The 12,832-nt window shown below is 37.6% G+C and overlaps 1 protein-coding gene across 13 annotated transcripts in view; it reads right to left on the bottom strand.

The window, feature by feature from the left end:
• Positions 1-1,392: 1,392 nt before the first annotated feature.
• The window catches only part of epb41a (erythrocyte membrane protein band 4.1a), a 175,183-nt gene continuing 163,743 nt past the window's right edge, over positions 1,393-12,832 (bottom strand). For 9 of the 13 annotated variants that reach the window (XM_059654380.1, XM_059654382.1, XM_059654381.1 and 6 more), the window contains 5 exons: positions 8,041-8,463; positions 5,819-5,944; positions 2,767-2,868; positions 2,419-2,499; positions 1,393-1,497 (listed from right to left, as the gene is read on the bottom strand). In XM_059654380.1, coding sequence (XP_059510363.1) covers positions 1,399-1,497; positions 2,419-2,499; positions 2,767-2,868; positions 5,819-5,944; positions 8,041-8,463 — 831 coding nt within the window. In that variant the 3' untranslated portion in view covers positions 1,393-1,398. Of the gene's footprint in view, positions 1,498-2,418; positions 2,500-2,766; positions 2,869-5,818; positions 5,945-8,040; positions 8,464-12,667; positions 12,830-12,832 lie in introns of all 13 variants that reach the window. The other 4 variants (XM_059654389.1, XM_059654388.1, XM_048557944.2 and 1 more) reach the window with 2 other exon arrangements.

The following is a 12,832-nucleotide window of genomic DNA, read 5'->3' on the forward strand; positions in this document are numbered from 1 at the left end:
CAAGTCTCAGCAATCTGCACAAAACTGGTCAAGTGGTTTACTTTATTCACAATGTTATTGCTCAACTAACGTTGATGGTATTTGGAATCTGTTAATTTTCACTCCCTGAGGAAGAGCATGCTTTAGGCTGCGTGGCAAGTTGTGCCTCGATAACAGCATCTAGTGAACTTGTAACAACAAAGTTTTACACTACTCTTTTATCCATAAGCCTTCTGCAGAAGCGGAATAGCCGAAAGCACAGATTGTTGTTCAAAGTGGAGTGTAGAAGCAGATTGTGTTTCTAAAGATCTAGATTAGCTAACAGATGAAAATATTCAAACCAGGTTTCTGTAATATACATGTACCAATGTTCAATAGTAAAGACAAGTAAAGACAAGTCTTTAATTTGAGGTCTCCTTGGATGACATTCCTTGCTACATTCAAGATACAGACTGCGATATTACATGCCCATCTACTTTGAATTGTGGGGACACATAGCTTACCTCCTCAATGTATTCCTTCTGCTGACCCCATAATACATTAGTTGGACATGCTGAAATTGGTAGCTCACCCATTATATTTAAAAGAATAATCTAAAAAGGATGGTGAAGTTTGTCAGTAATAAAAACAGACCGTGCTGGAGAAACTCAGCAAGTCTGCAGAGTCATATTAGACATACTAGCTAGGAAAATATGCTGCCTACACATCAACATAGGTGGCATGGATTGGTGGAATAGGCAGGCTAATTATGTCTCAGATGAAAAAAAGCACTCCTTCTGCACTCACTGCCCTCGAGCTGCCGGAGGAAGTAGTAGAGGTGGGTACAATTACAACATCTAAAAGACATTTGGACAGGTACATAAAATAGGAAAGGTTTAGAGGGATACAAACCAACACAAGTAAATGGGAAAATTCAGCTGAGGAAACCTAGTTGGTACGGAAGCCTGTTTCCATGCTGTACAACACTCTGACTCTACAGATAAAGCCCCCTAATTCCCTCTCTAGCTCTCAGATCAATTACCACTAAAACCCTGGAGTGGTACTTTCAGTGGTAGCTATTCACACTCTCCATGCTTACTCTTGGACAGCGCCCACTACTGAGATCTTTTGCTACCAAGATTGCTGGTAGCTCCTGAGGTGAGTGGTGACAGTCCCAACCGCAACCAGTTTACCCAACTTGCCTATGTGTTATGGCTGCAAAGTGGCCTTCTACCAAGTCCCTCTGTTTCATGCTGACTCTGTCCACCCACCCCCACCATAAAGCGGAGTCTTCCACATTAGCAGCTGAAAACTGAATGCATGTTAATTCAATAACTGCACCAAATTTGACTGCTGCTTAAGCAACGTGTGTACTTGTCAATTAATCTTTAAATCTCTAATAGCAAAGTCGAAAGTAAGTAGTAAAAAATTTACCTCGTCTTATTCCTCAGCCACTTCTGTTTCTTGATGGACCACTACCTTCGTCACTGACATATCAGGATGCTGCTCTTTGGCTTCCTTGATGGCTTGTGCCAAAGCCTGTAAACATGAGTGTTAAAATATGGAACAAATTACTAAATATCCGTTTATTTGCCTAATAATTACATTGCTCTCATACACTGTTGAGATACATAAATTAGTTGTAGGTTTTGTTTGCATTTTTCAATGTGTTCAGTAAAATTTTTAAAAAGGACTGATGCAAAATATTCATTGACTAAAATGTTGTGCCTTGAATCAAGCAACATAGAGAAAAAAAACTCAGATTAAACTGCTAATTTCAGTCTGAAGCAGATGTAAATGAGTGCAATGCACATGGTACAGGTGCATCACAGTGCTACAACACACTGCACCGCAGGGTTAAAAGATTGCAATGCTATACTTAGAAATCATCCGACTGCGACTTATTCAGGGTTAAGGGAGGAGAAGACATAGTTAAGAAACGGCCTTAAGAATTCCAACTTTATTTTTGCATTCTAACAGGGGGATGAATATTGATATTGGTGGAGAAGACATATTAGGTCACTCCATGGTTTAAACTGTGAGGAAATAATTTTAAAATTGGGGATAATTCTCCAGAGATAACTAATTAATAATTTACCAGTTGTGCTTAGACTGCATTATAAAACCATAGTTATTCACTAACAAGATCAGGTCCATCACATTATTTGTTGGCTTGAACATTGAATTCCTGACTCAAGACCATTTTTTAAAAATGAAGCCTGACAGTTTTCATTGCTCATAATGGGCTTTGCTTGTAAATATTCTATTCGATACATTGATGCTTTTACTGGTGGTGGTGCCTAGTTCGAAACAAGCCAAAGAAAAGTTATGTTGACTTTGGTGGTGGGAGACACTGAGTTGTGTGTGATAACACTTTTGGACAGAAAAAGAATAAAAATTTTAGAAAAATACAAGTGTAAACAGGAAACTCACTACCAAGTCAAGAACAAGCATTTTCACCTGATCATGGTCAACATCACTATCTCCTGTGATTACAATTCGTTTTTCAATCCTGGTTTCTGACATTCCGCCCTTAATAGTCTGAGGAAATGAAATAAAAACAGCTTAGATTTTATCCTATTTAAGCATTCATTTTGATATATAAATTTCAGCTTTTTTCACTTTAAATTGGAACATTGAACCATGGCTGGTTGGAGAATACCACTGGTGAATTTATCTGCACAATAAGAACATCTCCTAATTTAAATTCAAACACCTTACAAATGCTTTACTGTAGGAAAGATTTTAATCACACAATATCAAGTGTTCCAAGGAAATTCTCAAGATTCTTTAATGTCCTTTCAGTACCTTTGTGATTTGAGTGGTTGTAGTGGTGGAGACAGTCTCAGATGTGATAGTTTGAGCACTCATCAATACCCCAGGTTCACAGTCACCATTACCATCATTTGCCTGCAAAAAGTTTCAAAATTATTCCAAAAAAATGTTCATTAAAGAGGATTTACAGTTGTGAACACAGTCATTGACACCCACATTCTAAGATTATTTTTTTAAAAGCTAATCTAGTCTACAACACGGATGAAACAGGATCATAGATACAGGGGATAAAGTGGAGCCTGTAGTTACCTTATTTGGATTTCCAGAAGGCATCTGCCAGAATGCCACATAAAACATTTGCAGGAAATATAAGCTCATGGTGTAAGGATTAAAATATCAGGATGGATAGAAGACTGACTGGCTGGCATGTATGCCTAAATGGGCTTTTGTCTGCTTGTTAACATGTGATGAATGGAGTCATACCGATGTCTCTGCTGGTTCTCAACCTTTTACAACTTAAATCAATGACTTAGATGGGAGGGATGGGGCAAGGGTATGATGACTTAATTCACCGATGACACCAAGATATGTAGGAAAAGGTTTGCTATGAAGAAGACATAAGTAAGTTGCAAGTAGATGTAGATGGGTAAGTTGACAAGAACTGGGCAGATGGGGTATAATGTGGGAAAATGATATGTTGGTCACCTTGACAGGATAAATACAGTATTTCTTAAAGGGAGAATGGCTTTAAATTTCCAAGGTGCAGAGGGATTTAGATGTTTTGTTGTGTGAGACATAAGGTTAATATGTAGGTATAGCACAGAATCAAGAAGTCTAATGAGATGTTAACTTTTATAACAAGAGGGATGTAAAAGTAAGGATTCTATGCTTCAGTTATGCCAGGCATTTATAAGACCACATTTCGAAAACTGTGCTTTGGTTTTCTTATTTGAGGATGAACGTAAATATATTGGATGCGGCTCAGTATAGGTTTACTTGATTGATTCCTGGAATGAGTGGGTTCTCCTTTGAGGAAAAGGCTGGACAGACTGAGCTTGTTTCATGTGGAGTTTACAAGTGCTAAAGGATACTTGACAAAAGTGTACAAGAACCTAAGTGGTTTTAACATGGTGGACATGGAAAGGATGTTATGTGAGTCAATCATGAAATAGGGTGTACCGTCTTAAAATTTGGGTTTGCACTTTCAGGACAGAGAAGGATTTATCTTCTCCTCTCACATGGATGTGAAACTTTGGAATTCTCTGCCTCAGCAGATGGTCAAGGCAGGGTCACTGAATATTTTTAAGGCAGAGATGGGCAGATGGACAGAGATGGATTCTTGTTAGGCAGGGGAACCAAGGTTTATCTGGGGCACAGCAGAAGCGGGTGTGCGCTGGTGGTAGTGGTGGTGGTGTAAGGTGATAATGTGGAATTCAAAACATGGTAACAAAACATAAGCAGATCAACCATATTATTATTGAACGGTAGGGCTTACCCAAGGAGCTGAGTGATCTGCTTCTATTTTGTACGTTACTACATCATTGTCAGTTATTTAGTACTGGGCTAATACTGGGCAGAACAGTTTTAGATATGAAGAGAGATTATTAAGCCTGGGATTGCTATTCTCGGAGCAGAGAACATTAACGGGAGATACGAGTGAGATGTATAGAATTTTGAGGGACATAGAGGGGGTAGACGGGAAGAATATCTTCCCCTTGGTGGAGGTATCCATGATGAGGTGATACAGATTTAAGGCAAGGTGAAAGAGGTTTAGAAGGGATGTGAGGAATATTTTATTTCCCACCCAGAGTGGTGGAAAGCTGGAACTTACTGCCTGTAAGGGTGCTAGAAGCAGAAACTATCATGACATTTAACGAATATTTAAACATACACTTGCAGTGTCAAGGCATACAAAGTTATGGGCCAAGTTCTGGAAAATGGAATTTGAATAGTTAGGTTGTTTTTGACCAATGCAGACTTATTGGACATTTTCCTGTGCTGTAGACCTCTAATTATCCTACTGTTATTGTAATAAAACATTCAAAAGAACTTCACAAGGGCATAATTAGATAAACATTTATAAATAGCTCAAAATGGAAGTCTAATAGAAGGATGGAGAGGCAGTATGATTTAGGGAGGGACTTTCAGAGCATTAGATGGCTGAAGGCACTATTCCAATTTTAGTGCAAAGAAAGCCAACAATAGATAATGGACTAGAAGCATGTCATGTTCTTAAAAGGGTCACAGCACTGGAGAAGATTGCAGAGGTAAGGAGAGATTTGAATACATGGATGTGAATTGAAAAACTGAAAGGTTAGGAAAAAGGCAGCAGAGTTTTATCAGAGTTTATTTTATATATTATGCAGGATGAGAGAAACACATTAAAATAGCCAATTCTGTAGACCAGTATTATTCGAGGACCAACTGAAAGACTGAAATACTCCAAAAAAAACCAGTTTGACAGTAAAGGATAATGAACAGGGAACATAACTAACATTAAAATGGCAAAGCTCCAAAAACAATAAGGGACAACAAACAGCAAATCAGATCAGATTGCTATCGTTCTAAGGAAGGGTCACTGGACCCAAAAGGTTAACTGATTTCTCTCCACAGATGCTGTCAGATCTGTTGAGCCTTTCCAGCAACTTCTGGTTTTGTCTCTTATATAGCTGTTTGCCATGGGCATGGTCACAGTGCAATGCAGCAACATTGTGGGCCCTGACTGAATGGCCACAGGTTACCTGACAGGCCATCACAGCTGACACTGATACATTGCTCACCCGTTGTAAACATACAGGAATTATTGGATTGTGAACTCCGAACATGAACTGGGACTAATTTTCACTATTTTAATATAGGCACTGAGGCCAACTGATGATCCCTGAGGTCTGATATTAATTAACAATAAGTTCAAATCTGGGTAAGTTTGCATTGATATGGCCTAGCTCATTCACTGGTTGAGCTCTGAGTTACGACGCACATCTTCCACCAAAACCCCTCCAAAACAAAAAAAAAGGCCAAACTAAAATACAAATTTTAAATTCTCAATCTATAATCAAAAGCTGACATTACAGTAATTTCAAACCTGCGCTGCTTCATAGGTGATGGTTTTTGTTTCAGTGTGAACAACAGGAACTTCATTTGTTGCAATCTCGCTTTCAGAGTTGGGCATGTCAGAGATGGTTACAGTTTGAGTCTTTACAAGTGGCGGCTATAGGAAATGGAAAAGCAGTAATCATATCAAATGAAAATTTTTGAAAAAGCATGATAACAGCATTAAGTGTTAGTTACTTTTGACAATGGCAAAACAAATGCAGTGTGGTTACAATGTAGCACTGTAGATCTCAACAGCAGAGCAGGAAAATCTCTTCAGTTTACTTTTACTACCCATTCCAAATTATTTCTGGGAATATTCAATTGCATTTTAGCGGCACCATGCACTTGAAAATCAGTGCTGCAACTGGATCAGAATTGCCCTGCTGTAGCAACCTGTAATTTATCATTTTGCCACCGAGGCTATTTCAGCCTTGAATTAAAAAAACTGGATTACTTTTGATGAGGGAGCATTTCTGACACTGATCAGTTATTTTGTCATGAATATTACTGGCTCTCACTACTCATCCTCACATATTTTTTGTTGGATCTTTCTACGTATACACCAGAAAGATGATGGTTCTCCAATCTAATAGCACATTTCATGAATACATACATTTAGCAATGCTGATTTGACAAGATTCCAAGCAAATACAGGAAGCAATTTATACATTTACTGTTCCCAGTTTCTAAGACTTGGATATGAAGCATAAAACCAATGTAATTAGTGGAAAAAAAAAGTACCTTTGAGATTGAAGGTCTTTTTCAGCCACTTATAACATCTAGCAGTTAGTAACAGATCGTGCTTTTTCTTCATCAGAATTCTAAGTTTAGAATCAGTAGAAAACAGTGACCTCCAGTCACCAGAATTTCTTTCTTTATCCTTTCATGAGATGTGGGTGTCACTAGAAAGGCTAGCATTTACTGCCCAATCCTAATTGCTTTTGAATGACAGACTGGCCTGCTGGACCATTTTAAGAAGGCAGGGAAAAGTTAACCACATTGCTGTGGATTTGCAGTGCCATGTAGGCCAGACCAGATAAAGACAGAAGATTTCCTTCCCACAAGAACCATTAGCAGATCTTTAATATTAATCTTCTACATTTAAAAAAAATCATAGATGAAAAATGTGAAGTCTGGTAAAACCAAATGGAAATTTGGAAGTTACTTTGTTGCAGTCATTGTTGTTTGCTTCATGGAGTGATTTAGCCCAAAAAAATAGAAGTGCTAGGTCGAATGTTTTATAAGCTCATCTGTTATTGCGAGATGAAGGAAACAAATATCCAAATTAACTTGACTATCAACTGCCTTGTTTGAAGATGGAAGTTTTTTTTAAACTGCAATGTTAGGAATTACCTAACAATCCAGACAACTGCAGTCACTGTAAAAGATTTAGATAAATGAGTAAGTTTCACACAGAAACCAACACATTTAATAGCAATGGTTGTTATTGATGACGATGACACACTTAGAAAATGTGAAAACAAATCCAGTGAGGAAATAAAACTAATTTCAATAATAAATGTGATTTCCAAATTTCTTATTCTTCAATTTAGTGATGGAAACTGCTAGACAAAACAGAGAGAGAACTAGCATAAAATACATGGCAACAATCTTACAATTTTGCAGGGTCCTGACAAAAGCCAATAATGATACTGCAGTTTAACAGAAGGACCTAAAAACAACAAAAACAGAATTCATGACTCATGAATAAATCGGTGTCAGAAAATGCTGCCCACTTCCTGTCAAGAAGGAAGGATTATTCCTTGATTTTTATTTTTCTTAGTGGAAATAAGACAGTGTTAAGCAATTCTATCACCACCTTTCATACATGTTGTTAATGATCACCATGCAAATGGCAATATTAGCACAAGGAGTAGATTAGGGTTAAAACGTAAAAATAGATTAGGAAAAGGCAACATTTGTTGTGTTCCCAAATGTGATTGCAAGTCATTTGAAAAGTACTTCACCAAAATTTACCAGTGTCTAGAAACCAATGACACTGAAGCAAGCCAATATCAAACTCCCCTCTGCTTTCCATAAAAATGGATAAATGATATATATTACACTTTGAACATATCTAAATACATAGTCAGATTGTCTCAGCTGTTTATGTCAAACCAACATGCTGCAGTGTCTTGGTTTTTAATGATGAAAAATAGATCAGTATGGTGGAGTTGAAAGGTCCTTGGGGTTTCCTACATTCAACTTTACCTGAAAACAGCGAATTAGCTGAGGAGGGTCACGGTAATTAGATATATCGCCATTTATCTTTAAAGACTGGTCTTTCAGTTCCCTTTCCATCAGACGGTGGTTTAGTTGAGGAGCAGCAGAGCACGAGAGGGCCTTTGCTGTAACCTCCTCTGAAGCCTCAGCTTGCATATTCAGGCCTATCTCTGACCGCTTTTGCCCCTTCTCCTTGCTCTGAAAGAGGTACAATCCTTCCTCCTCCTCCTCCTCGCTGTTAATCACAGAGAAAGGGATAGAGTCCCGTCCCTGTGGAAGCTCCATTGGGTTGGCCACTTGAGTCATGCTGAAGCCATTTTCCAGCTTCAGTGCCTCTACTTTTGTCTTGTAATCAACTTTTACACACACTGACTCATCATCCAGGTCTGATTTCAAACTGTCATCCATATTCTATAAAAAAAGTGGCAGAAGGCCTAATCAAAAATAAAGGCAAACACAACTGTCATGGAGTCAAGGTGTCACTGATGACAGAAACTTCCTACCATTTTCTCGCACTATGTTAAATGGAGAAAACATTGTGCTGAATTAATCTGAATTCTAGCTGCAATAAGAAGTCAACTCTCAATTATGTGAGAACATTGTGGTAATCTTTGTAAATTTACATTTTGAACAGTGAACCTAACTTCTTCTGGAAGTTAGAAAAGGAAATATATAATTACATTTTATTTATTTTACTCTATAATTATGTCACATTTCAATGTGCAAGTATACTGAGTTTACAAAAGAAAATGTAATGGGAAAACTAATGAAACTAAAGCCTGTTAAGTCCAATGGATCTGATGGCTTGCACCTGAATGTCTTCAAAGTCGTGGTTGCAAGAGATGGTGGACATGGGGATTATAAATCTTCGAAAATTCCATAGGTTTTAACAAGATTGCAGCAAAGACCTACACCTCTGTTCATGAAAGGAGGGAGAAAGAAAGCAGGAAAATATTAGGCTGGTTTGTCTAGCACTCATCATTAGGAAAATACTGCATTCACTATTAAAGTGGAACTAGCAGGACCTTTACAAAACCAAAATACTATCACAGAGTCAACACAGCTTTGTAGTAGAGTTCTTTGAAGATGAAACAGGAATGGTAGAAAGTGAGTAACCAGGAGGTGTAGTATCATTGGATTTCCAAAAGGAGTTTGATGAGGTGCCCCATAAAAGACTACTACATAAGATAAGAGTTCATGGTGTTGGGGATAGTATGGATAGAGGTCAGCCCAACTAAATTTTCAGGATGGCAAATTAACTAATGCAGTTCCCACAGAGATCAATGCTGGACCTCAACTATTTAGGATTTACATTCATGAACAGAATGAAGGAACCAATGCTATTGTCAAACTTCTGATGATATGAAGATAGACAGTAAAGTAATTTGTGAAGAGAAAACAAAGTATGCAAATGAAATATCAATAGGTTAAGTGAACAGGCAATCGTTTGGCAGGTTGAGAATAATGTGGGAAAATACAAGCTGGTCCTCTTTGGCAGGAACAATAGTAAAGCAGAATATTAGTCAAATGAAAAAATACCACAGAAGTCTTAAGATCAGGGTGCCTTAATACACAAATCACAAACATTCAGCACGCAGGTAGATGAAGTAATTAGGGAGGCAATTAATTCCACAAAACAAAAATCTGGGATAAGGGAGGCATTTTCAGGATGTAAAGAGTGTGCTGGGGCCACAACTATTTACAATAAACATTAATGACTTGGATGGGGCTAGTAAATATACTATATACCAGGTTTGCATATCACTTGATAAATAGGAGGAAAACAAGTGATGAGGATAACGCAAAGAGCCTGCAGAGGGATACAGGCAGGTTAAGCAAGTGGGCAAAAAATTAGCATATGGAATACAATATAGAGAAATGTGAGGTTATGCAATATGGCAAGAATAGAGGAGTTGAATATTATTTAAATGGAGAACAAAAACAGAGCTACAGAATCGGGGAATGTGAGAGTTCCTAACAACGAATCTCAAAAAGCTAGCATCCAAGTTCAGAGGGTAATAGAGAAGGCAAATAAAATGCACACCTTTGTTTCAAAGGGAGATTCGGGTAAAACTATACAAGGCATTAGTGAGACCACAGCTGGAGTATTGAGATAGTTTTGGGCCCCTTATTTAAGGCAGAGTACAGTGGCATTAGAGGCAGAGCACAGAAGGTTCCCGAAGCTGCTCCCAGGTATCAAGGGATTGTCTAATGATGACGAAACAGTGAGTGGACTGGGTCTGTACTCATTAGTAGATAAAAGAATGAGAGGTGACCAATCACTGAGGCATAAAATATTCTTAAGGGTCTTAACATGGTAGATGCGGAAAGTTGCCTACACTTATGGGGTAGCCTAGGACTAAAATGTGTAATTTCAGAATAAAAGTGGTCATAAATTTAAGACACAAATCAGGAGGAAATTCTTTTTTTGAGGGTTGAGAGTCTGTGAAATTCTTTTCCACATAGGGTTGTTGAGGTTGGGTCATTAAAGCGGAGATGGACTTTTAATAAGGGAATAAAGGGTTATGAGCAGAAGCAGAAAAGTTGAGAATTATTAGATCAGCCATGTTCTCATTGAATACTAGCACAGACTCGAGTAGCAAAATGGCTTTTGGTCTTAAACAGCTTGTTGGCCTTTATTGCAAGATGAATAAAGTAAGGACGCTTTGAACAGCTGAACAAGACATTAAGATCACACCAAGTACTGAGTTAACTTTGCTTAAAGGAACACAAGCAATTGGAGCAGAATTAGGCCATTCAGCTTCAACTCATCTTTCATGTCAGTTCCTCAATGCTCACAATTCTTTGAGATTTCAAAAATATAATCTACCTCTTTAAACATTTTAAGTGATCTAACCTCCATAGGTCTCTTATATGTTTCATTAAGATCGTCCCTCACTTCTAAACTCTCATGAATAAAGGCCTGGCACGCTTAACTGTTCCTGGTAAGTCAACCCTTTCATCACAGGAATCAACCAACAGAATCACTTTTGAGCTCAATGCCAGTGTACCTCTTTCTAAACACAGGAAACAACATTGTACAAGACTGCACCATTTTTAAAATCAAAACCACTAACAATAAAGACCCAAATTCCTTTTACCTTCTTAATGAATTGCTGCCCTGCCTATTTTGCAGAAAAAAAATCAGCTCCCTCTGTGCTGCACTTTTTCTGAAGTCTCTCTCCAAATTAAAAAATTGCTTGTCTTTTGATTCTTCTTGTCAAAGTGTATGACAAATATACTTGCGCTGGAAGTAATTTAGAGAAGGTTCATTTGGTGGATTCCTGGAATGAGGGATTTGTCTTTTGAAGAAAGGCAGAGCCTCCTACTCAAATGAAATTTACAAGAATGAGAAATGATTTTATTGAAACACAAGATCGAGGGAACTTGACAGGATTGATGCTAAGAGAATGCCTTTTCTCGTGTAGAGTACTGCATCAAATTAAAGCATCTCTTAAATTTAAGTTGGGAATGCGGATAAATTTATTCTCAGACGGTCATCAATGTTTGGAATTCTTTTCTCCGGGGTGGAAGCTGGGGTTATTGAATATATTCAAAGTTGAGTTAGAAAGATTTTTGATTGGTAAAGGAGTCAAGGGTTATGGAGGACAGACAGGAAAGTGGTTTTAAGGTCCCAATCATATCATATTCTTTTTGAGCAGCAGTACAGTTTCAAAGTGGTGAATAGCCTTCTTTTACTTCCATTTATTAGGTAACATGAAGTTCAAATTCTGACATTTTACAAGTTGCATGAACTTCAAATTCAGACCAAGGATACAGATAGAATATTAATGAAAGCAATAGAAGCAACATGCTTTCCTAATAAAAAGAATTTATGAAACCATGCCAACATCTACCATAATTAACCTCAAACACTATGTTTTATTAATATTTATATTGCATCCCACTTCATAAACCGTACCCAAATGAATGCAATATATCAGCATCAAGCAAGAGGATTTAATAAATACCAAACCAAAGGAGGAAAAGCAATACGAAAGAGGTTTCAGAAAACACCTAACGAGAAATCTACAGTTTCGAACTTGTGTGTTAAGGCTCCTTATAGGAAGCCTTTGAAAGTTTTTTTTTAAAATCGCTGTAAAAGACATTATGTTTCTGAAATCCTAGGAGGTAAATTCCATTCAGATGCAAGACAAGATTCAACATTGCAAACAATATTTAACAGATCAAAGTGACAATAAATCAGACTGACCATGGGTGCAAGTTTGCCCACGGCCACATTATGAGTAAAGTATTGCATATTAATGTTGCAAACTAATAGTTATATGTTAAAACTCCAATTGTTAATGGATACTTGAATTTTATGAAACATAATAATTTTCAAATAGGGCCTTTAACCATTAGCAAGCATTTTACTTTTCATTTGAGGGGAGAAAGACCAGTCTCGCAACGCCTCTCACACCTTTATAAAGGTTGAGAGAAAGGAGCAGTTCAAACACTGAAACACTACCTTCACAGGAACTGTGCTATTTTTCAGAAAACTGAATGGTATTGGTAAAAAAAAAGTAATTACAAAGTACCAGCTGCTGAGAATTTGTGATAGGAAGAAGAATGGAAGAGTAAAGACACTGAAAGAATAAAACATATATAGCACCTGAGGGTGTGAACTAGAGGAAAGCAAAGCAGATTTATTTGGAGTCTGTTTCTGTCCTTCACGCATGGTCTTCTCAGGTGTTGCATATGGGAAGTGGGTTGCCTGGAAAAGTGTTGGTTTTTCATTTGCGTACCAATGTCCATATAGGCCTTCTATTAATTTCTA

This window comes from Stegostoma tigrinum, chromosome 24 (genome assembly GCF_030684315.1).
Source record: "Stegostoma tigrinum isolate sSteTig4 chromosome 24, sSteTig4.hap1, whole genome shotgun sequence".
Taxonomy (NCBI): Eukaryota; Metazoa; Chordata; class Chondrichthyes; order Orectolobiformes; family Stegostomatidae; genus Stegostoma; species Stegostoma tigrinum.